The sequence below is a fragment of the Aulonocara stuartgranti genome, assembly GCF_965226115.1.
Source record: "Aulonocara stuartgranti genome assembly, chromosome: 22".
NCBI lineage: Eukaryota > Metazoa > Chordata > Actinopteri > Cichliformes > Cichlidae > Aulonocara > Aulonocara stuartgranti.
This window is the reverse complement of record NC_138957.1, coordinates 19178748-19204266: the sequence shown is the minus strand read 5'-3', so window position 1 is coordinate 19204266 and position 25519 is coordinate 19178748. Positions and strand designations below refer to the sequence as shown.

Below are 25519 nucleotides of genomic sequence, written 5' to 3'. Positions count from 1 at the left end.
TAATGATGGCAATTGTCTAACCAACAGTAAAACTTTATATTAACATGTGAAACAAATGTAGTATAAACAGACATTCCGGTTTTTATTGGGCCATTTGACAAAAAAGCTTTTTAGATAACAAAAAAACCAAAACATTAAAATACACATTCATATATTATTCTGAATTTTTTTTTTAAATGTTCTGTGGATTTTGGCTTCAAATTAAACAAGATGGAGCATATGAGCAAGAGCCAAACATCTCTTTGCCCGGGTCGTCCACCGACTGATTAGTTATTGCCCTCGGAGATGGAAGAGTACGCTGACACAGCGCGACCTTATAAAAACTGTCCTCGTCCCACCCCGGCACATCGTGTGGAGATTCACCCTAAACACCCTGTGCCAGGTTCCTGCTATTGCTGCTCACTCATTACTTTCACCATCAGCTTATAGTCACGCGTGCACAGCAAGTATGAAACGAGACGTGTTTTTGATCGCTTCTCGGTCCCTGAATGCATCTATTTTTATTACACTGTGATATTTCAGGGGCAAGTTACATGGACGTGGTTTTAGAAAGACTTTATTATGTAAGTGAACACAACACGAGACAAAGAAATAATGAAACATTTCACAGGCAAATAAAGAAGAAAAAACTATATAATTTAAACAACTTGTATAAATAAAAGTCTACACAGCAGTGAATATGAAATGGTTCATTTTACACTAAATACACATTTTCTGAGTGAAAGTCTGCTGCTCGTGTAATTGGAGAAAGCATTTTGGTTAAAAGTAGGATCAGTTTCTGTGGCACATATTTGGAGTTTGCAGTGAACCTTCTGCAACTGTAATTGGTCCCACATGAACCTTGATAATATATCAACAAAATCACAACGTTAACGTTTTGAACATCTTCATGTGATAAGAGGGTTTTTAATATTTTATGTTTTCTATATATTCAGTGTCATCTATTGCATTTTGGTTAAAGCTAACAACTAATCCAAAGAACCACTAAGTGAAAGTAATGCAGGAAAACGAGCATGACGACAGGTTTCTGGTCAACAGAAAAAGAAAAAAAAAAATCCAGCTTTGGTCAAATTCCACTGCTCTCTCTGCTTTTTTGTTTCTTTTTTTAAAATCAAGCCACTGATATGCACCTTTTCACACTGAGACCTGTTACTGACAGGTAGCGAGGACTACAACACACCTATATATAACAATTTAGCAGCTAGCGGCTTTTATTAAATCAATCCTTCCTCCCGTGTAAAGGATTTGTCCACAAGCAAAAATGTAGACTTGATTGATCCTTCTTTGTGTTAATGACATAATCACTTCCACCCCAGGACAAGAAGCCCAGTTTCATACTGTTTTTGGTGTATTTTTATTTACTGTCAACCTCCTGTGCAGCTCATGTCTCTTGATCCTTTCTGGAAAGCAACGATTCTTTGTGGGGGGATTGTTTTGTTGTTTTTTTACAATGAACGAGGAACACGCAATTGACTGCTAATCTCTACCCTCTCCACCACATTGCACATTGCTTGAGCATCCAGACATTTCTCTTTGCTTTTATATTCATCCGCCAGTTCACGCCTGAAGGAATCAACGGAAAGGCCTTAAAGATCACAAGACGTGACGATGTAAAAAATGAAAAATCCTTTTGAAATTGTTACTGAAGCAAACCAGGGTGTAATTTCAGGCATGCGGTAATAACACGCTGTGCTTTGCTTTTCAAGTGAGCCTATGATAACAATGAAACTGAAAAGAAAAACATATTTCAAATGGAGCTAGCTCAGTTTGATCTTACAGTTCCAGCAGAAAACAATAAAAAAAAAAAAAAAAAAAAAAAAAAGGTCACAACAAATAATGAGAACATAAAGTCATACAGCTTTGAATCCGTGTTACAGTGTTACTCTGAAGTGGCTTCATATGTTTATTACCTATCAGATGCACGAAGCTAAACACAAACAGCGCAGCGCAGACTGGCCTTTAGCAGCATTATCGCACGTCGCTCAAGCTACTCACCGTGTTCAGTTTCAAGAATGCAGAAGAAGAAAAGCAACAGAGTCATGAGGGGGTTAAGAGAATTTCTACATACAGTACATTGTAAAACAAGTAGTTAAAAAATGTAAATGTAACTGCCGCAAAAGAATAAAGACATCTTTAGCTCAAACTGTAACAGTGTACACAGAACAGAGTACATTAAGAACATTATACATACTTCCTATTTTCTTCTGCAGTGATCAACTCTGTTTTATTTTTGTGTCTGTTTTTTTTTTTGTTTTTGTTTTTTTTTTAAGTAATACAATCTTTAAACTCTGCAGACATCAGTTTTTAATTTAGTAAAATATTAGGACTGGGGAAAGCAGCATGGCTTTTTAAATCTTAATAACTGTCACAGAGACTTAACCTAATTTTATCTCTGCCACACAAAAAAAAAAAACCCCAAAAGACAAATTATCCACAAAGTTTGACTTAGTAGCTCAAAACTCAAAAACTTGCCATTTTGGTCACGCTTTTTAATAATGTTACACTATTCAGGATTAAGAAGGTATTAGAAAGTGCTTGATTCACCATTTATATAGTAAATATAATAGATATATATGATATGACCATTAGTATAATTATGCTTATTACCAGTGTCTGTGCATGGTGTTAACACATCTGTATTTATAAATGACATAATAAGGAGGAGTAAAAATATATAAATGATGAATTAAGCACTTGCTAGTAGCGTACTAAAGAGCCAGGATTGTGCCCGTTTCATTGATATTTCTTTAAAAGATTTCATAGTTTTAGGAGGAACTGTGACTTTCCTTGTAATCTTACACTTTTAAGTCACCTTGTGTTTCCAGTGTCAGATTCTACCTTTTTACTGGAATGTGTGAGAAACCCTACAGCCTCCAGCTACTAACTCTTTACAAGTGCCCTCTCTGAAAACAAGAGAACGGGTCAAGCTACACCTCTGTTTAGCTGACAGGTAAATATCAGTAAGGTCATCAGTGATATATTATTGAGTTACATGGTTTAGAAGGGTGTGTCTTGACATCTGGTATTTTAGCTCTCAGATTCCCTCTTTTCCAAGCCTGTCTGGTTAATACAGGTTTTGAGTTAGAAAAAAACCGAAGAATAAAAAGATCACATCCTTCGTCGCCAGACATGATATGACATGATCACCAGATATTATACTGGGGATTCTGGGATGTGTGGTCTTTGGAGCAGTAGGTACCTGAGTTGCCTGATTGCAAGGCAAAGTGAAAGAACTTTAGCTTAGTTTGTCTTAGTTTTTGGTGCCATGAATCTTGAGATACACAGTCGTTCTATTAAAAGGCTACAGAGGGTGGAGAACAAGGTTCTGTATCGATCCCCAGAATAAACTAAAGTGTAAAAAAAGAAGACTAGGGCTCACTTTATGGCCAGTAGAGGGGATGCGATGGCCTGCGACGCAGCTGCATAGAAAGACCAACTGTAGTTTGGACAATAATACAGGTTTTAATAGGGTTTTAAGATCTGCAGTGTCTTTAAATGTGCCTGCGGTGATGGTGGTGATGGTGGTTGTGCATGTCTTCCATTGAGATTCTGCCCCACGCGCCGATCACAAATGTTTCAATCTCACACTCGTTTTCCCCACGAGCGATCCGGAAGTAGCCGTTTTCACCCCAGTTCTTTCCCCAGGAGTTGGCAGCAATCTGGGGGAAATAAGATCACACTAACTGTAAAATACAATAAGACTTAAAGATGACAAGGTTTTTATTTACTTTCCCCTACACCTCACCAATCAGGGGGGGAAAAAAAACAGCTTTTTACAACAGACTTTTTATTTTAATATCGAATAATCACTTATAGTAATTAAGATACTGTTTTTAAAATTTAATCATATTGAAAAGAAGCTTTAACTGTTTAATCGTTAAAACATATTGCCTGTGCTACAGCAGCAGGGTTTTTCAGTCAATCTTTTTAAAAGGGACCTATTACACTTTTCCTTATTTTCTGCTGCTCAGTTTGAAACTCATTTTCTACTCTTGTGTCGAGCTGACATCAGCCTGAAACAGACATCCTTATATGATCATTTCAAGCTGGGATGAGGACTTGCAAACACTATAAGAACTCAATTTGTGGAAGCCACGAGAGGGGCAGCCAATCAGAAAACAGCGGCCTTTTAGAGTGGGAGGATAGAGAGTAGATTTAAAAGTAGTCATTTTTATTTTAAGTCCATCCATCCATCCATCCATTCGCTTCCGCTTGTCCTTTTCAGGGTCGCGGGGGGCGCTGGAGCCTATCCCAGCTGTCATAGGGGGAGAGGCGGGGTACACCCTGGACAGGTCGCCAGTCTGTCGCAGGGCCAACACACAGGGACAGACAACCATTCGCACTCACATTCATTCGCACATTCACACCTAGTGACAATTTGGATTATCCAATTAACCTATCCCCACAAGCTGCATGTCTTTGGACGGTGGGAGGAAGCCGGAGTACCCGAAGGGAACCCACGCAAGCACGGGGAGAACATGCAAACTCCACACAGAAAGACCCCGGCCTGATGTTGGAATTGAACTCAGGACCTTCTTGCTGTGCGGCAACAGTGCTAACCACCGTGCCACCGTGCTGCCCTATTTTAAGTCTAAAAAACAAAAATAAGGAACTGGAAATAAGCATAATAGGCCACCTTGAACTACTGGTAAAGAAGGTGTAAAGTGAAAACTTACCCAATATTTTCTTGATGTTCCATCAACATTTCTCTCTTCTCCCCACCTAGTGCACAGATCAGAGATGATAGTGAATTAAAGCGCATAAAAATTAAAGTATAGCTACGTCTTATTAGAGCTGTAAAAATAATTTAAGACATGTAATGCATTACTTTGCCTCAGATGTGCTCAGTGAAAAGCAGATATGCAGGGTTCAAATGTTTAAAAAAAAAAAAAAAAAAAACAACTTTCCCCTTGTTAACAACATCCTGAGTATTTATAGCTGGACATCATTTTGTTGCACTTTTGCATTCCAATACAAAGAAACACGGAGTTCCCCTCTTCATCGGGCGTAGGTCACAGGGAAGAGGAACAGCACCTCAGCTTCGTCAGAGCACCAACACTGCAAAAAACGAGCAGCCCACAGGGACACTGAACTTTATCTTTACCTTCTCTGGTGGCTGTGGCTTTGTTCTCAGGAAACCCTGGCAAAGGTCCATAAATTCCCACCATGCCATACACTTTGGTCTTAGCATAGCTGCTGCCAACCCCTGCAGTTTCTGCTCGTCATGATCAAAACAGACCTAAAGCCAATTCCCATCCTGTTTTTCCACACCCGGCCTTTCATTTCCAAAGAGACTCCCGGTCCGCAATCGGTTGTTATCTTTTATAAAGTAAAGGAATGCTGGGAAATACACTGGACGGCCTCAGGCCCTGCCAACTCAGTAGCCTGCCACCAAAACACTGGCAAACTGTGCCAGGCTTCATTCAGCGAGTGACTTTATTAGGCCACTACTCTCCCAAGTGGATTATAACGTCACATTGACCAGGAGCAGACACATTAAAAGCAGCTGTGTAAATACAACATCCCAGCCAGCGTCTAAAGTAGACCCTGGCTGGTGTTTGTGAGCATTGTTCACACCTGTATACAAGTGTGTGACCCCGTGTTTACTTGTGTGCATATTTATTGGTATAGAGACAGGCAGACAGAATCGGACCACTGCTGATCTCTTATCGGTCTTCCAATCAACTCACTTGCTCACTTGGGGACAATGATGGACATGCCCCTGTGCCCATGTACCCCCGCCCTTGCCCAGCGCCCCTCATCCCAGCTCTGACCTCTCCTCTCGGGCACTGATCCCCCTCTCTCTGTCCAGTGCAGTCAGGATCAGCACCCCAGACAATGCTCTTTCCGCCACAGTGGACCTCAATGCTATCTCCACAAACTTTCCCAGGCCCTGGGCTTAAATGAATACACAGCTATGGGATTTAGCCTATGTAAACATACTGAAGCCTGTGGCTGGCAGGTTTGGAGCTCAAAACAGTGCCTTTCACAGCCTCCATCCATCTCTAAACCTGCACCGCAGCTAAAGCCTCCATCCAGCCAAACCACATCCAAAGCAGTCAGAAATCACAGTAGTTGTAGAAGGAGGCTGTATCTTCATCCTCACCATCATCTCACACTGTGCATACCTCCACAGTTTACTGACAATGAAGCTGCAGAGAAGTAATTACACTCCAGAGGGTGTGGTTCTAACACGAGCGTGATAAGCAAACACGAATGCACTTGAAGAAAACTGAGAAAACTGTATAGGATTTAAATAAGCCAAGTACAGGTTGGAGGATGAGAAGTGTTTGGGGTTTTTTTGTTTGTTTGTTTGCTTTTTATCCTACATGTGCTTATGCATGAAAGAAAAACTACAGACAGTGAAAGCTTCGAATAAAGAGATTTGTGTTTTATCCTTATCAGATAAAAGCAGAGAAGTTGCTTCTGTCATAATGCAGGACTTGCATGTTTGCTGTTTTTTGACACTCAGGTAAATGTTTACCTACAGTATGACACAAACCCACACGTCATTGGATGAATTAGCCGGTAATTGGGGTTTTATTATCTCACATAAAAACTGGAGGAGCCGGGGATCGATCAGACAACGTTCCAATTACTACCCATCTCTGACAGTCAAATGTTACCAAATACCAATTACTCAGAACCACTGTCACAGTTTAAAAATGTAAACTGAGCCAAATATATCAGTGACATATGTCAAAGGGAGCTGGATGAACTACAGCCTGTAAAATATTTAAAAGCAAAGAGCGGTTTATTCATCTTAAAGGTCAGAATATTTAAAAAAAACAAAAAAAACAAACAAACCATAAAACAGTATCAGTCTGTCTGGAGTCTAAAATGATAAGAGGAATATTTTGGCTTAAATGTTAAGAGGAGTAAAAGAAAGGAAGTGGGACAGTCTGACGGCCAGATGAAGAGTGATGATGGAGACATCACAGAGCCAGAGAAACGCACGGCAGTGGGTGTGGGCAGGCAATCCAGGTGCGTCAGCCGTCTACCTGCCTGCATATTTGCGGTTGTTAAAGTGACTAGATGGGGGGGCAGGGGGGACTGTCTGGGGCAGATGAAGGAGTGGAGCCAAGGTGTGTCTCCGAGAGCAATAGTCTGGAAGGGAGGGAACGCTTATTCACAAGCAGACAGCTGGCTGTGTGCAAACACACGTGCAAGTGGAGCTTTGAATCAAACCCAGTACCAACAAGGACTCAATTAAAACCCTGATTCATCCTTATTAAACAACTTCTGAAGAGATAGGGCCACTGCTAAGCATGTAGCAACAGTTAAACCAGACACACTCGGGTTAAAGATGAAGAAAAGGTGAAAGCTTTTGTCTAAACAGGAGTCAGGTAAAGAAAAAAAATAAAAATAGAAAATTAAAACCTGGTGAGTTTATTTTAAGCCCAATCAGGTCTGTATATGCATGTCTCCGAGCCACGTTGTGACAAAGCATGTTGGTTCACTAAATGGGGGCAAAAATATGAACTGTTTTGGATTGTCTCGGTATTCTGGTAACTTACCCGGTGATCCTGACTGAGTGTGTGCCATGTTTACGGTATTGCGGTGGTTTAGTGAAACTGGCATCTGTGTGTTTGTAGATCCCAGTCTTATAGACAAAGAAGTCCTCGTGGACCTCCATAATAGCTGCAAGAACAAACAAGCACGGAAAATTAGAAGGTGGAAATAACCTGCATGAGTACACGCGCACGCACACACACACTTTGATTAGCCATTTCCCAAAACTATTAAGCAATTTCACCAAACAAATTCTGATTTCCCCCCTGAGTCACACACCCAAACATCAGAGCAGGTTTGTGTGCGTGTGTCAGTGTAAGCTGCACATCTAAGCTATGTGTGACTTTGTTTTTCCAGCAGCTGTTTATGGATAGAAGAAGTTTTTAAAGCTGTATCAGCACTAGATGCAGTGTTCCCTGGTTGAGAATATAATGCAAACTTTCACTCTTATTAGAATCTCTTCAGCAGACACACACAAAGGACCACACACACTCATGCAGCTCTCCACGACTTTCTCAAAACTCTTCCTCCCTGGACTGTTGAACAATAAGTTGGCACACGCTCCCATACACACATGCACACATCCTTCGACATGTGACTCCTTTATTCAAGTGTACTTGAAGGCATTCCAGATGGGCTCCAGGCAGCTAGCTGCGCTAATATAGCAAAGTTAGATCAACCCTAGCAAGCCGCGGAGGCCGCTCATTTCTGACAGGGTGACTGGGGTCAGAGTTAAAACTCTGGTTAAAACCCATTCAGATGAAAAGGTTAAATATGACATCAGTCTAGGTCAGATACTTCAAGCTGTGTGTGTTTTAATTCGTGAAAAGTCACACCCACGTGGGAGCAATGTTGACAATAAAATACAAGCATATTTAAGGAAGACATACACACACAGAAAGGCATTGCGTTACCTTGCACGGGGCCATTATCCATAATCTCCTTCATAATCTCCTTTTCCTAAGTGAGACGATAGAGAGAACGATTTATAGGCAAAGGAGAGTGAGACAGACAGAATGATCGTTACATGTCAGTGAAACGGAGAGGATGAAAACAACCCCCTGGAAGTTAAAAGCCAGATAACAAGATTGAGTTCAGCAGGGCCCCTTGGTCTTAATGCCTGGCTTATTGACTTCACAGGCTATCAAGAGACAGGAACAACAGGCTGTAATGATTTTGAGAAGCATTAGCCGTCACTTAGCCCTGACGGATAGCTTCTGGTGAAACCACATGTTGGCTGCTGCTCAGCGGTTGTCTGATTTGCAGAAGATCCATGCAGCAGCGTGGAGACACCGCTTCGGGAGGCAGTTTGTGCAAATGTTACATGATACTAGTGCATGGATTGCAGAGAGGGCGGAGATAATGTCTCCATGAAGTCATTTAGATTCATCCACCCATATTAGCAACCAAAATAGAGATATTTTACGGTTTTTATTGTTCGATTGAAGGATGAGGGCTTATGTAACTCACTTCTGTCTCTGAGCAGAAAGTAGAAACACTAATATGAGGAGGAAATCTCATTTCGGATTAACCCGCTGGTCCTGAAATGATAGCAGACAATGAGTGTTGTCTTTAAATTGGTGTAATTCACTCACTGCGGTGTTTCTCAAAGACAGCCTTTCTAAGTCATCGTACTAGAATAGTTTATAATTTAGTTTTATACACAAAGCTAACTCCTCAGTCCTGAATCCTACCTCCTGAGATATGGAAAACAAGTGGGTAAAAAACAAAACAAAAAAAAAAGCACATCCCACTGCCCTTCTACAATCTCAGACTCATTCCCAGGTGAGCCAGGCACACCATGGCTGATCAGTGTAGTTTTGTGAGCGAGAGTGGACGTTTTTGTGTACACTTGTGCAGCTTTCTTTCACTTACATTGGATGAGAGTCTGTAGGGCGGCGTGGACTGGTAGATGTCGTTGTGGTAGTTTTGCGTGTTGGGACATCGCTGCGTGGCTTGCCTCTTCCCCCGTCCAACCGAGCGGCTCTGCATCATGCAGCGACCCACCTCTGCCGGCGTTTGCTGCGGAGGTTGATATGGGTAACAGTCTTCTGTCACAACTCTGTCGGGAGGGATGGGAAGATGTAAGTCACCCATCATTCATTCACGAGCAGTAATAACTTTGTCTGAGATGAAGGGGGGCTTACCCCCTACGCCGAAGATACCACCAGGCTCCATCTATGCGTCCTCCGGCACAGCCTCCCTGGTTGCGTGTGTCACAGGAAATAAGATTTTGGGGAGACAGCCGAGGAGTCATGTGGCCCATAGACTGGATGGAGATTCTGTCTGATGCCACAGCTGGTGGCAACAAAGCAAACGCATAAACACGTAACTAAAATTTCATGGTGGAAGCTTCACTTCAAGAAGAAACTTGAGAACTAAAGAACTTCTATTTCCTAGAGTTCATGCACGTTTGCATGTGACACATTTTAAGGATATTTCCCTACAGTTCCCCCATTAGCCCTACAGATGTCATTTTCCCTAAGACAGCACCTGCTGTTGAGAAGGCCCAGGAAGCAGCGCAGTTGCCCTGATCCAGCGGTTCATGAATCTTCCCCGGCCACTTCTCTGCTGAATTGAAGTAGGGCGGCAGATTGTCGGTCTGAGGATCCATGTTCATCTGCAAGAGGGAAAGAAGTTTGTTCGTTCTTGCTTCAACTCCATCTTTTGCAGCAACCCACGAAGAAAACATTTATAGTTCTCAGTAAAAACAGTCATTATTACCAACTGACAGTCCAAGATGTGTGACATGAATTTATAGGGAAAAGAAAGGAAACGGTATTTAAAAACAGGCTAACATTTACGTGCAGCAGCACGGGTTGCTTGAATGTGGTGTCAGGTAGTGTAGTGCAACTGTTTGGCCACAGCAGAACACAAACTGAAGGGTGCAATTAAAATACTTGTGGGCAGCTTCGTAATACAAGCTTGGATCATGGGCAGATTACATAAGTCTACTAATCAAAGGCCACATTTAAAAAAAAAAGAAAAAAAAAAAAAAAAGAGGATTTCTTTACAACCATTTGAACCAGAATCCATTTCTAACCTTGCAGAATAGACAGGACCCTCTGAAGCCACTCCTCTTTGTGAAACAACAAGTCTCTTTGGTTATATTAGGGTTTCATCATGATGGTAAACTTCTGTTATAGAGTGTAACTGTCTCCCTGATAGAGCGCTTTCACTCAGACGTGCTCCATCATTTAATCGCCAGCTATTGTCGGATACTCTATTCATATCTCCTGGTATTATGTGATGAACATACACTACAGATAGCTTCATCTCTCTCTCTCTGACAAAGACTCTGGCTGCCCGCGGTGCATTCCACTGCTTAATAGTGAAGCATTCAGAGCACAGACGGCCACCTGATACATCACTAAGGAATGTGCTGCTGCTCAGAGATTTGGAGCTCTGGCAGGTCAAAGTGCAAAAAAAGCACCTGATCCAAAAGGCATCTAAAATGTTGCATTAAGTGCATTTGACACGAGTCTGCAGAAACAACAGGAAAGGGGAGAGACTGAGAGTTTTGTGAATGGGCTGTGATCTGATTTGTGGCACAGGCAGGGACACGCTGACGGCGGAAGGAGTAGGGGGTGTTACAAAATTTCGAGGTGGAATGAATGCACGCAGGGCAAAGTGGGGATGCGCAGACCCAAGAGGAAGTCTTGTCTTTATTCTCAAAGCCGCCACCATCCTTTCCGTCTTCTCTATGTGATGTTTTGGTTGCGTCTTATGTAATCTTTCTGGGGTAAAAATGTAAACAAAGACAGAGCAGGCTGAGGTCTCCAAACAGAGAGGCCGTTACATACCAGCAGGCCACCATAATTAAGTGAAGCAGGTTTTGATCAGTGCTCACTTGTTTGTAATAGGTTTCAAGCGTGCAAGAGCTTGTAAAAAAAGAAAAGTTGAAAAGTAAAGATATGAGTAACTTTTTCTTTTTATTCTCACCTGTCTGTAAAACTTCCTGCTTCCACCCACATCTCTCCTCTTTATGTCATACACTCACACAAGTGGGAAACAGTTTGTGACTAATTCAGCATATGTTCCTATCGTGACTACAGAATAGAAACAATAGTTCTTTAAATTCAGCGTTGATCAAATTTCATATACTCTGATTTTAAAAACTATTTCTATGTAATATTTCAAATGTCTGTATTTAAATACAAAAATAAGCAAAAGCAGATGTATACAATACCAATGATTTCTGTTGAATATTATTTCCCATGAATGTAAATCTCTATGTTACTTTTTTCCTGCTATTCATGAGTGAAGAAAGACATGATGGTCCAGCCAACCGGTAATCCAACGAGTCACTGCTCAGGGAACCTGAGTATGCACGCCAACCACTTGGTTATCAAATCACTCCATCGTACAATTCTGAAAATATCTAAAGACATCATTTTGGTTTTCTCTCCATAGTTGTAGTATTAGTGGAAACAGGAGATGAATGATATGTTATCCGTATGTTATGCCTTTTGTCGTTTTTAAGTGGAAACAGAGTTTAAGAAGTTACACCTAGTGGCGACCAGTACAGTTATATTCTTACACTTCCTGTATGGATATATCAAGGGCACCTAAGTGAATTTAATTTAATTTTATGTAAAACTCAGCCAACAGCTCAATGTGTTTTATATTGCAAAGTAAAGATCCTACAATATTAGAAAGAAATCCTAGCAATCACACAACCTTCTATGAGCAAGCATCTGGTGAAAGTGGGAAGGAAAAACTCCCTTTTAACAGGAAGAAACCTCTGGCAGAACCAGGAAATCTGCTGCAACTAATTGGAGGAGAGAGGAAAAAGAAGAAAGGGCAGAGAGAGGCAGGACAAGAGCCAGACTACAGGTGAGAGATTTAAATAAGGAGTCCAATCAGTGAAGTTTTGTATCTAAGCCTTTAGAAAGTTCACCCATATATTTATTTTCTAACGATGATTTGATGATTCAATGAACGAAGAGTCCTGTACCTGAATCTCATTCATGTTCATGACTGTTCTTGATGGTCTTTGTGTGCCCAGTCGGTAGCGGATGCCTTCGTTTAAAGTCATCCCATACAACTCACTGTGGTTAGCTGCCCTCCACCTAAAAACAATATGAAAGAGGCAGAAATCATATGTGTTTTTAACTACAAACAGAGTATTGTAAGTACGTGTCTATATTTATTTGTTTCTTACCCATAGTTTCCTCTGTTGACAGCTTGGATAATGTCCGGCTCAATGAGACAGGCGTTCTGCTCACACTCCCAACGTCCAGAAGTCCCACATGTGCTACAGGAGAGAGAGAAAAAAGTTAGTAGGGGACATTCAAAGAAACTACAAGTGCCTGAAAAAATGTGTATTTTTATGCTACAGTCACTAAAGTCTATTAAACAAAGGCAAGTGAGCAGAGGCTGAGTGGATTTCCCAAATAAGACATAAATTGAAAGAAGAATGTTAGCAGCCGGAAAAGGCTGGAGAAATTATGGAGTGGGATGGTTAAAAATAAAAAGCTTAGATTATTCAGCCTTTTAAGGCTGCAGAATGCAGATCCGTTTTTATTCGGCAAAACGGAAAATAAGTGAGCAGGATATTAACGATGACACACAGATGTTTACTTTGGAGATGCTCAGAAACAGAGGATTTACTTTCTGATGACTCACTGCCGAGAAGAGTGCCTTTGTGTGTTTGTGTGTGTGGTAATACAACATCAGAATGGAAAGGCTTTAAAAAAAACAAAAAAAACAAACACACATATATATACACAAGCAGTCCCCATCGCTATCACGCGTATTATAGTTGACAATTTGCAATGCACAGGTAGCCCTCCTGTATGTGTGCTCCCCTCCACCCCAATCATACCTCAGTCAGCAGTATTTCTCACTGGGTTATCGCTTCAATCACTTGCCTCAAAGCTGAGATAACACTAAACAGATCCACTCTGCATTATCTTTTTACTTGTACATCCAGTATGCACCAGTGGGTGTTTTAGTTATTTCTAATATATTTTCATGCACATGACATGTTTCAGATTATTATTTTAAACAGAAAACCCCCGCACAAATCCTGCATAAATGAAACGGAGAAAACAACTTCACATTTCCCTATGAAACATAGAAAAGCACAAAAAAGAAACGCATTCTCAAATGTATTGCAGATTTTCAATGATAAATGTATTATTGCTACTTATTAATATTAAACACACTTTATATGTCTTAGAACCATTGCCTGTTTTGTGCAAACCTTGTTTTATACATGCTATAAATAGCTCTGTGTAGCATACAACACATTGAGCTTACTCGTTTTTTTGTTCTTGTGACAAACTCAGTTTTAAAAATACATCAAATGTGCTAAAACTATAAACTGCCTGTGCAATTTTAAACAGACGGATCCACACATGAGTAGACGGTAAAATCTAGACACTTAATTTAAACCTAGGTGACATATACATTAAAACAAAACCAGGAACATAAAGCTAAAGCAGCTAAAGTTCAACTGCTAGTCTGGCAGGGAACAGCGGAAGCGTATGAGACAGACAGGTAATTAGGTGATAAGACACAGTGAAACAAGACAGAGGGATGTAAGTAAAGCCAACAGAAGTGAAACAATGTGATCTTAAAGTCAAATTGAAACAGAAAGAAGAATGAGTTTGTGTATAAAGTGACTATATTTTTGTTTTTAACAGTCACATGATCAGCAGCAGTGTTGAGGATGTGAGCCAAACAATAACAGGGGTGTTTCTCAGATAATTATGTAGCTAGCATGAATTGTGCATGAAATGTTTTACTACCCAGGACCATCACTAAACAAATGCGATGTGTGTGACTGAAGAGGAATTTGACCTCTTCAGTCACACAGAAACCCATGGACGGTATTCCCCTCTCAAATGGCTCACTTTCCTGCTGGGACACATGTGCCACGTTCATGTTACATTAAAAGGTTACACCAGTGTGTTTCTGCTCAGCATCCTACAGGGACCATCTGATGGCTTTTGATTGGTTCAAAGCAACTGTGACCTTTCACCTCTTCCACCCTCCAGCAGGAATACAGGCATGCAGCAGCACAGTGCCAGTAGGTCTGCGATAAACACACAGGGATAGGCTTGATTTATGGCGATTGAGGGACAGAGTGGGACTGAATATAAAATATAAGGGATGTGAGGACATATTTAACATTCCCCGTCACAGTCCCAATTTAAGATCTACTCGCCTGAGAGAGCATGGATAACAGCTAGACAACACAAGGTGTAGTATCTCACCATATCTGGCCATTGATGCTTCCAGATCAGTCGGAGCAGAGCCATGTTTGTGTGTGTGTGTCTGAAGATACGGCGCATCTACAATATCTGAGCAAATAAATAAACTTAGAAAGTCTATGCTGGCATTGGCTGTTGTCCCATCTGACATAACGAGCCAACAGACGAAAGCAGCTGCCAAATCAAATTAGAGATCAACTGTTCCTTCAGACTGCTACCCCAGAGACCATCTTTGAAAGGAGAAGTCGCCGAGGTTCAGATCTTTCGGGACAGATAACATGTTATCGGGATGGCAGCAGATCTGTAAATAACCAAATTAGCTAGAAATCCCATTAACAAGACAAAAAGCTGACACATACTGTATTACACGTTAACACTCACAACAGTAAATATAAGCGTAGGCTGAATACACGACACTTAGTCTGTTCTAAAAACCAATCTGCGGATGATTAATTTTGTGCTGCACAGACAGATGACGTTTATACTGATTGTGGTGCTGATGTCAAAGTGCATTAAGTGCAGCTGTTAAACCAGTTAGTCATTAGAACAGTTTCCCTTTCCTGTTCAAATCAGTAAAGAAACATAGGCGGTACAGATAAGAGAGTGCAGGGGCGCTGCTAATGAGAGCCTCGGGAGGGGGAAAAGGGCGAGAGCCGATTTCTGAAAGAGCTGGGAGGACACGCATTTGGGAAATTAATAAGTGGAGGGAGTGGGAGTAGGAGAAGCATGTCCGCGTGTATCCGTCCGAGCCTAAGTTGTGGCGCAAATTTTCAAACTCCTGTGTGTATTGGTTTGATAAGCACGTGTGAGAGCACGTGATACCGAGACTCTTGTTTTCAGAGCGAACGGGGGAGTTAGCACATTATTGTTGGTTTTTAGGAACTGGAACACCAGAGGCTATTTTTAAACAACCTCCACAAGTCTTTCCTCAAGATAAAAATAGGACCCCCGCCCTTTATCAACTTCCATCAACTGTATTCCTTTCTTAATTGCTCCCGTGATAAGACTGAGTGACACACACACACACACACACACACACACACACACACACACACACACACACACTTACTTTAAAGAGCAACAATTGACACAGACGTGAGAAACCAGCGTGGAGGACAGATGCGGAATTCAATTTCCGCTGCTCCTGCTTTCACTCACTTAACCTCCCTCCAGACTCTTGGGAACTACTACACAGCTCCTTGACTGCAGCTTATGTCATGCAGAAAAATGGCAGCCGTCGCACACGGGCTCTGTTCCCCTCAGGGTGCTGAAAATCACTGAGACAGAGATACTTTCCTGTCACTTAGAGTTAATCCACAATGCTCTTTGTAGAAGCTCTTGACTTCATGTCACGGTAGTAAAGTGAATTAGAAACACACTGAATTGGAAAAATAATGCAGGACTGCCAAGGAGATTTACTCAAGGAGTCAATTACAGAGAGCTGTATTACAGTGTACAGACTTATTATAATGTATTCAAGCAGAGTGGTTTTCTATCTCTATTGAAGTAGACTCAAACTCAACTGGAAAACTGTTTCAGTTCAGATTCAGTCTATCAAGTCACGTAGAAAGGCAAATGCAAACCTCTCTTCTTCCCTAGGGAGAAAAATAATTCGCATAAGGGCTGTCTAAGCTTACCACTAGGCTATCCTATAATTTATAATAACAGAAAAGCCTTTGGAGGACAGGCAGTAGAAAGTTTGAGAACAAGGATCTACACCTCAAAAACATGACATAAAGCAATGATTTTGAGTAAAATGCAACTCAAATATATAAAATCAAAGGTGTATTTATTCAAATAATTAATCATTAAGGGAAAAAATGCTTGGTATACACTCAGCTACAGCAATCGAGTTAATTATCTTTTGTGCTCACGTACAAAATTACATGGGAAATTTACATGTTATCAAATTATTTAAAGTCAGCATTTTGGGGCATAAATACATTTCTGATCGTGTAACAGAGTGCTTAGCAGGTGTGGTTTGTAGACTATATACAAAAGATGAACACCATGAAATCCTTTGGTTTGACTGAGAGGTGTCAATAGACCAAGTAGCCTAAAAATACCCTGCTTTTTCTACTATTTTCCACCAGATGGGACCAAAATTTACAAAATAAACTGCTTTTGGTATCAAGTAACACTTTAAGCGAGGGATTGAGAGTAAAATCTGAAGTTGAACAACAAGACAGACATCTCTACAACTGGGCTTCTATCCGGTTGTTCAGTCTGACGTCACTAGCCGTGTCTGGGTCTAAACTCCGCTGCAGGTCCATATATCAAACGATCACTGTGGCATTACTGAGAGTTGAAAAACTGTCTAAAGTCTTTCATCTTTAATAAAATGATCAGCGTTCTGCTCTACCAGGTGTAACAATTGAGTTTAACATCCAGGCATCCATGAAAACGGAATTTATGACATTTAACGGAGTTAGAAGTTAGCAGGGAGTTAGCTCGCTAGCTTCTATCTAAATACAATATAGCATGTCCTGACTGCGGGGTTTTGGAAACAAATTAAAACGTACAGCTCTGTTATCACTTCCAGCATAAATGAAGACAGAAAACTAAACAGCAGTGACGCTTGTAGGGTTACTGAAGTTGGGCTAGCTGGTATATAATGATGTGCTACGTGACCGCTAGCGACACAGCTATGTTAGCATAATATAAACAAGCTAACTTTTTTCCACTGGATAAAAGTTAACGTGAGTGTTCTCGGTGGTCAGAAACAAATGTAATCACATGGCAGGATGCTGTAAAAGGACCAAACTTCAGCCAGGAGAACAACTGAGATAATCCATCCACAATACGAGGTTAGTCATTCATATACTGTTGCATGGGCTGGGCTGTAGTTACATCCTAAGGTTTTAAAAACTGAGCTTAAATAAATGATTAGTGGTAATAAAAGCCGAGGGAGGTCAACAGGGATCACTGACTGTTTTAGGAGCTTTTTGAGATCAAATAGAAGAAAATACATAACATTAAACATGTTAACAACACAAAAGCCATATTAAACGCAGACTACTTTAGACCCGGAAGTAGGATTCGTCGCGTCATCACTGAACAACCGGATTTGCAGCCAGAGCAGTCACCCCCTGCTGGCCATTAGACAGAATGCAGCATTAAAACACAGATTCACATTTCAGCCCCAGAGGCTACAGCCATCTTTTATATACAGTTTATGATGGAGGTGTGATGGAGAATCACCAGAAGTTATTACAAGGAATCCTAAAGTGGAAATGATCTCTAAACAAAATATCATAATGAGCTGAGATATTTTATTTTTCAGGCCTAAAGTCATTTCTCCTATTTGGACAAACTAACACGGCTTATCTGTCATCTTATCTTATCTATACCTGCACATTTCTTACAGGCATTTAAAAAACTCAACAAAATTATGCACGCAGAGCTGGGCAGAAGGAGGCAGACAGAGTTTCAGGTGCAGGTGACTAAAGCTCATATGTGAGTAAGGATCATGTGATCAGCGAAAGATTTTCACTCAAAACAAGGATATAAAAATGAATAATGAACATTACTCCACAAAGCCACCAGCATAGTTAGAAACACATGCTGTGCAAAGGCACATTTTGCAACCTACAGCTTCATTTTAAACTGTGCAAATCCCCACAGCTTTTAGGAATACCAAGCGCTGTACGTCAGAGAGGGAGTCAGAGAAACTTGATGGTAAAAACAGATTTTTCAGCTTTTGTAAAGCCAAATCCATAAAAAAAAATTCCCCTCCAAATTATAAAAAAATATTACATGCATATTTATATAATGCTTAGTGTTTACACAGGTAAAAAAAACAAACTGGGAACCTGAAAATGTTCGAACTTAAAGATACTTCAGGGGGAAATTAAAGGGAAAACCCTTGATTTAAAAGGCAGAAAGAATGCATGGAAAAGGCGGGGTGTACATACCATAAATTGCAATTTTCTTTGTATGTTTGCCCCGTCAAGAACGTGTTTCCATTTCTTTCACAGGTGCCTGAGAAAAGACAAAGAGTGGCAATTTAATATACGCAGGTTTGATGTGGCTAAACAATAAAGATCCTATCGCTAATCTCAACAAAAGCTACGCACAGTCTCAATCACTGAGACACAAATGAGACACATGCTGTACACGGAGGCTTAAAAGCACACATACACACTTGATATTAATAACACTAACCACATTCCTTCACTTGCAACCACAGTAAAAGTTAACAGCAACTAGTCTTAGTATTAACACACAGAATATGTGAGGTCTAAGGAGCTCTAAGCCAGTAATCCTGTGTAGGAATGTGGCGTTAGCTTCTTTCCTGCCTTCCCAGGCTTCCCGGGCTCTCGTCATGCTTTAACCAGCTTACGCCCCACTGCACCAACTCTACTGAGATAGCATGGAAAGCCCCCACTTCCATCTATAATTAAACATCAAAAATTTTACAAAATTTGTGAGTTGCACACCCTGCGCTGTCACGACCCCAAAAGTGGCCCATCTTACTCGACTGTTAAAACGTTGGTGTTTTGGTGACAAGCTTACGTAAAGTGGAAGATGCTGTCAGAGGGGACTCCATGTGGAATTTAAGGCATAATCTGGCTGAGAATTTACAGTGTGAGCAGGTTTTCCCGGCCTCTGGTGTGAGGCCCCGTGCTGACAGTGTGATCTATGACTGATGCTCTCACAGCTGTCTCGCCCGGTCTATCGTAATTCAAATTACTGCAGAGCTTCGGTAAGTGGCAAGTTACACATTAATACAGAAGGAATGTGTGCAGACTGAACATATGCAATGGTTACCGTGACATTTTTTGTATAGCATTCCTTCAGCGCAGACCGAGTGAAAAAACAGTAGCAGTTAAGAGGAAAGACCTATCATAACAAGCTGTCTTTCAGTGGCTTCCCTCCGCTGACTGTGTGATCAAACATGCTTGCGTGCACATGCTTGTACGTCGGACCTCCTGAGTGCCAAACCTTATCGAGCACGGCCCACATACCTGCATCGACCTCTCTAACTTTGTAGTCCTGTACCCATTGTCTGGCCGCATACCCCACATTCTTTCTCCTGACCTCCATTCATCCCTCTACACACCCCTCCTCCCACCGTCTCGGTTAATAAGAAGCCTACTGTTCCCTACGCTGCTCTCAGGTAGCCCTTTGCCTTTGCTGGCACATTTCACACTTCGGCAGAGAGGATGGTGCTAGAACTGTGAGGGAGTCCAAATGTAGTCAACCAACCAGTAACACAGGTGAACGAACAGGAGTTTAATCTGCAATACAATCAGATGCTATATGTAGATGATTTAAGGGACAGGGAACGTACAGATAATCATTATGTATGCTGAAATATAGTTTGACTTTCTATTATTATTATTATTATTATTATTAAATCCATTATATTAATACAGTGATTAATCACACAGAAGAAATCAAAGAGACATTAGAAAGATCAAAGGTTTCTGTCCAAGTAAGAAACATTGGTATGATCACTTCATATAAATGCAGTAACAAGCTGAAGCTTTTAAAAGCAGGTATGCAATTCTAATCCATTTTCAGCATATTAGGGGCGTCACGCTGCTTTCCATCGTGGCCCAGCGTGGAGCTTGTCAGTGGGGTTTCCTGCAGCTCTCTGACAGAGTTTAACTAACAAAGACATGCCCACACGCTCACACACATGGCTGCAACACTTTCTGATGCCCCCCAAAACACATTTGTACCTTCACATACCAATGAAAGGCGGCTGCACGCCAAGACAGTGACCCCAGAAGTCGGGGCAGCAGTCGGACACCGTGCGGTTGCAGAACAGGTCACAGTAGCAGATCGTGTCCAGGTACGGCACGGTGCACAGGTCGTCCCTGCCAGGACAGCAGCCTCCTCGTCTCTGGCAGTAGGAGCCGAATGGGTCTCTGATGCCGCCAACATGAAGTGGACTGGCAAGCTCCCTCTTGGTCCTTCTGGAAAGGATTCTGTCTGCAGTGCCTTCTCCCACCACCAGGAGTAGCACGGTCACAGTCAACAGGATGAGCTTCATGATAAACCTGCGACAGGGAGGCGACAGAAATTAAACATTTAAGAGTTGTGGATAAAGCCAGTGTTATCCAAGGCATACCTCTGTATGATGCTCAAGAAGACACACTTAAAATGCTCCACTCTGCAGGGGGAAGAGCAGCAGAGTGTAGCAGAGGAATTGGGCATTACTGCTGCCAACTTCTGAGCAGTTCATATAAACAATGAGGCACACACACACACACACACACACACACACACACACACACACACACACACACACACACACACACACACACACACACACACACACACACACACACACACACACACACACACACACACACACACACACACACACACACACACACACACACGGTTTAAATAGAAACCCATGTGATCCTTGGAGATTGTCTATTTATTTCCTCAACTTTCCAAACAGCAGCTAAATATGAAAATACACACAGCGTGATGGAGAACATCGTCTCAGTGGCAAAAGTTATGTTATCAAATATGTTGAACGGTGCATGATGGGCAGGTTCTCTGACATGTCTATATGCACATGTAATATCCTCAATGCCCACGTTTAGTTTGTTTGTCCCTGCTCAAGGTCTCGGGATTATTAAAGGTCAAACAATCCCACGCATTGTTTTTTTGTTTGTGTTGGTCTCAGGTCACTGGATAGGGGAGTCTCTGCAGGGTCGGACCAAGAGGAGGGCTCGCCCCCGCTGCTTACATAAACAGCATCATTAATTATCCAATCAGATCTCTCGGCACAATGGACCCTGTGCACATAAAGCACAGCTCTGGAAAAGGCCTTTGCTCTGCTGTTTTCTGCATGACTGTGCCTTTACTTGGTACACACACACACACACACACACACACACACACACACACACACACGGCAGCATGGGATGGGCAGGTCTTGTCCTTTACACAAGTGTTTTGTTGTGTCAGACTTTGAGCAGCAGTGCAATAAAACACCAGCCAGTGTGCTCATCATGCTGGTGATGTCTTTAGGTCAATCTAAAGCTAAAAAAACCCACTTCTGCAGAGATCATAATGCAGTTGTCTTCAGAGGCTCTTCTTTATCATCTGTAGCTTCTTTTCACATATTAGATTAGATTGTTAAGCGATAAGAAAGTATTTTGCTCAATTGCTTACTTAAATGAGACAGTATTTATAGATTTAGTCCATATTACTGTGTAAAATATCCTGTTAACACCCAATATTTCAATCATACGATCCTGAGAAAAAGATCTTAAAGCTTTCAGTAATGTCACAGATGGCATATGGTCCATCAGGGCTCCAGACAGCTGTAGCCAAGCTACTGATCCTCCACTTCAGCTACAGGACAGATGAACCCTCAGTAAGGGTTACCCGCTCACTTTCTAACACACACACTATAGCGCATGGACACATAACACAGTGGCAGATGAGACATGCGGAGTCAGTGTCAGCAGCTTCAGGACCACAGTTATGAACAGTGAGTTCATAAATCTGAGCAGTATTTCATTGCACGGCAGCACTTTTTTTTTTTTTTTTTTAAATGGGAACATTATAAACCACAAATACATTAATGCATCAACGTACTTTTCATTTTTATGCTTCACTGCTAATGAACAAGAAATTAAAACCTATCATCCAGTGATTTGTGGTTAAAGTAACTCATACAACCTTTTCAGTAGCGAAGCAAAAGAACATCCAAGGCTAGAAATATTTTTTAAGAAAAAACCCACACAAAAAAACCCCACAACAACAACAAAAACATAAAAACAAGGGCCAAATCTTGAACTGTAATTAAGGTGAACCAAACTTTTAGCTGCTTACACACGTGACTTGATCACTTTCCTTCCCAAGACTGAACTTTGACACATTGTTGCAACACCCAGCAGATAATTCATTCTTCAGTGCGTCTCTATAAAAGCCCTCTCAGCACCATTTTTCCTGTGTTACACAGTCCTGACTATTCTCTCAAACTAAAAAACATTAAGCTCGATTTTTAAGGGGGAGTGGGTTGGATCATGTATAACACCTTACAGGTGTCCAGTGAGGACTGCACCTCAGCAGGTGAGTGAAGAGATTACTGGTGTCTGGAGCGGCCACTCCACCTGAACCCAACAACCCTCCATTAAAAAAAAAAAGACAAAACAGCCTTCCGTTGATATTAATGTAGCTCTAATGTGCCCAACACACCCTTAAGATACATATGTCGTAACAGCAAAGGCTTGACTAACCAATGCTCTACAATACATCTAAATAATTATACAGAGAAAGACTAAAAACATGGAAGGTGATGACAATCCTCTGAAAGAGAGCTTAAAAGTTTCCTCTTCTTCTGTTTAAAGTAACTTGATAATAGTGTAAGCCAGACTATGACGCTCAGGCTGCACCTGCCTGAGAGCTGCTGCTGAAAAGTGCAGAGAAACAGAAACTGCTGTTACCTTGAGTTTAGAGAGAAATCCTGGTTTTGTAATCCAGTAAGAAACAGCTTATTTACTGCTGGTGTGCTGCTCAGGAAGTCCCTCACAGGTAGAGAGAGTTTAGGTAAAAGGTCAGGCTCCTTTTCTCTGTTCCAAACTCTCTCACAGGATCTGCTCTGTCAGTCTCGGTCTTCTCTATATACAGGCAACAAGCAAGCGTAACCACTCCCCCCTCCAGCCTCTGGCTTGTCCCCTGCTTCACTGCCTCTCCCTCAGCAGCTCACATTCACGCACGCCTTTCCCTGTGACTCCCACAGGTTGACTATCTCTGCGTGCTTTTCCTCTTCTTATCAGACTGGAGCCTGCATAGTGAACTGGCTCTCTGTTCACGTCACTGCTTCTCTCATATTTTCTTCCCACTGTCGCTATCAGTAGCCATGACTTCCCCCTTCTTTATCTGCGACTTTTCCCCAATCCCCACACAGGGCCAAATCCACTTGAGGTGGACGCCATTGCACGCCCCCTAGCGGCCGCAGGTTGAGTAGCTCCACCTATCAGCCACGAAATTATGGAGGAGCCAGAGAGAAACCTCCCATCTTCTAGAAAGTTACAGAGGAGTCTCTGGAGATGCGGTTTTGGTACGCATTGTCGGAATGTGAGAAATATTGCGGATGTTTTTTTGTAAGATGATGAATCTGTTTGTATCATCAGCCTCTTGTTGTGTAACATCTCCCCCTTTCCAAACAAAATCATTTCAGTGAAGGAATTTGATTTATTAAACAAATGAAGTTCATGTCTACACAAAGTTTGACTTTATTTTCTTAAATCTTAATATTGTGTGGTTTCCTGAGCAGTGAACACAAACAGGACACATTACACAGCTGCAGTGAGCGAATGACAGAGAATATCAGCTGTCAAATGTTTAACCCTCTTCTATATTTGGTAACCAGTGTGCTGAAAGTCCGCTTTCCTTAAGTTTATGAAAGTACATAAATGACATAAATGCTTCTGCAGAAGAAGACTGAATAAGGTTTTACTGAAGTGTTGCTGTGGCCCAGAAAGACCCAGCTGACCACTTTTGGGCTGATCAATAAGCTAAAAGCTGAATCAATAACTGTGACACCACATGGTGTTGGACAGGGTGGGTGAGGCTTCCCCAGAAAATGAAAGAAAACACTGAACACACAAAGGCTATGCTTTGCTTTGCATACATTTATTATTGAATATTTAGAAAAACAAATGAAAACATTGCTTTATTACTTAAAAATATTCATAAAACATACAATCGTTTCCCATTTATTAAGTAAGTAAGAAAAGATAAATCAAAGAACCTTCTATTAGTACAATAACAACTACTAATATAATATATAATATAATAATGATGATGATGATGATGATAATGATGCCTGTTAGCTACAGAGGCGCTGCTTGCTGCCAGATGAAGCAGGTAACTACTTAGGGCTCCAGGCCATTTTTGAAGGGTTTGGGACTGATATAATTAAAAGTACAGCAGTGGCATGTGTAAAGTTTTCTGTGACAATAGGAGAGCCCTGACCTCCCTAAGGAGGTCATTCCAGCTGCAAGTGGCATGTGCGATTCTGTTTACACAAACCCAATGAGAAAAACAAAAGCTATTCAGTGAAAATGAAGAGGAGTGATCCATCTGGGAGTGAGAAAGAAAGAGGGTCAACAGAGGAAGAGGAGAGAAAAGCAAGACAGAGGCGAGCGAAGGAGACAATAATGATTAAATTTAAGGTTAGATAACTAAATGCTGCTAGTTTAGCCTTTACTGTGGAGGAGAGACGCTCGCGTGTACGGAGGAGTGTTGGAATGAATGTGAGGCTGTATGTGTGTCTGCAAGCTGGAACATGTTAAATCTGTGGTCTTATTCAAACTGTGAAACACTGTAACTATATGATTTTTAATAGTGCCATACGAATAAAGTTATTATTATTATTACCAAAATAAAGAATAAATGGTCTCTGCCATTTACAGTGTACTTTTTACATGTTTTTTCATAAGACTCTTCTTGTTTTTGGTAATGTTTGCATCAGGTTACTTACTAAATAAATGTGGTGAATGCTGGTCCGAGGGGCCACTGTAAACTTTTGCCTAGATGGCCAAAAGGGCTCTAGACTCATCACTGGTTAGCTGCTGAGCTGCAACAGTTAACTTAATCAAATAATCAGTCCAAAGGGAAACTTCAGCATAATTTAATAACTGTTTCATAAGACAAATAAGCTAATCCTCTCTCAATATAAATATTAACTGGTTTACTAAAACAAATTATTATTATTATTATTATTATTATTACATTAGACTGTAGAGAAAAGTGATTACTGTCTAATTTAAATAATTTAATTAAAAAAATGATCCGGGTAAGCCTCA

At 41.2% G+C, this 25519-nt stretch overlaps 1 protein-coding gene across 2 annotated transcripts; it reads right to left on the bottom strand.

Moving 5' to 3' along the window:
* Nucleotides 1-543: 543 nt before the first annotated feature.
* tinagl1 (tubulointerstitial nephritis antigen-like 1) lies at nt 544-23652 on the bottom strand. 2 transcript variants are annotated; one of them, XM_082521806.1, is made up of 12 exons: nt 23153-23652; nt 20430-20740; nt 18647-18713; nt 12677-12769; nt 12470-12584; nt 10006-10132; nt 9660-9810; nt 9388-9574; nt 8427-8472; nt 7518-7641; nt 4677-4722; nt 544-3659 (listed from the first exon to the last, which is right to left on the bottom strand). In XM_082521806.1, exons 2-12 carry the CDS (start codon nt 20731-20733, stop codon nt 3492-3494), a joined length of 1428 nt encoding a protein of 475 aa, XP_082377932.1. In that variant the 5' UTR covers nt 20734-20740; nt 23153-23652; the 3' UTR covers nt 544-3491. The 2 variants fall into 2 exon arrangements, with proteins under 2 accessions (XP_082377932.1, XP_082377931.1); XM_082521805.1 differs by lacking the exon at nt 23153-23652 and adding an exon at nt 22539-22620.
* Nucleotides 23653-25519: the final 1867 nt, after the last annotated feature.

Excerpts from the sequence above, each read along its gene's own strand:
- tinagl1 (XM_082521805.1), bottom strand. The coding sequence starts at position 22,612 with ATGAATTATCTGCTGGGTGTTGCAACAATGTGTCAAAGTTCAGTCTTG. Across the intron at positions 10,133-12,469 it reads TGAACATGAATGAGATTCAG|ATGAACATGGATCCTCAGAC; the intron begins GTACAGGACTCT and ends TCCCTCTTGCAG. Across the intron at positions 3,660-4,676 it reads GAACATCAAGAAAATATTGG|ATTGCTGCCAACTCCTGGGG; the intron begins GTAAGTTTTCAC and ends TATTTCCCCCAG.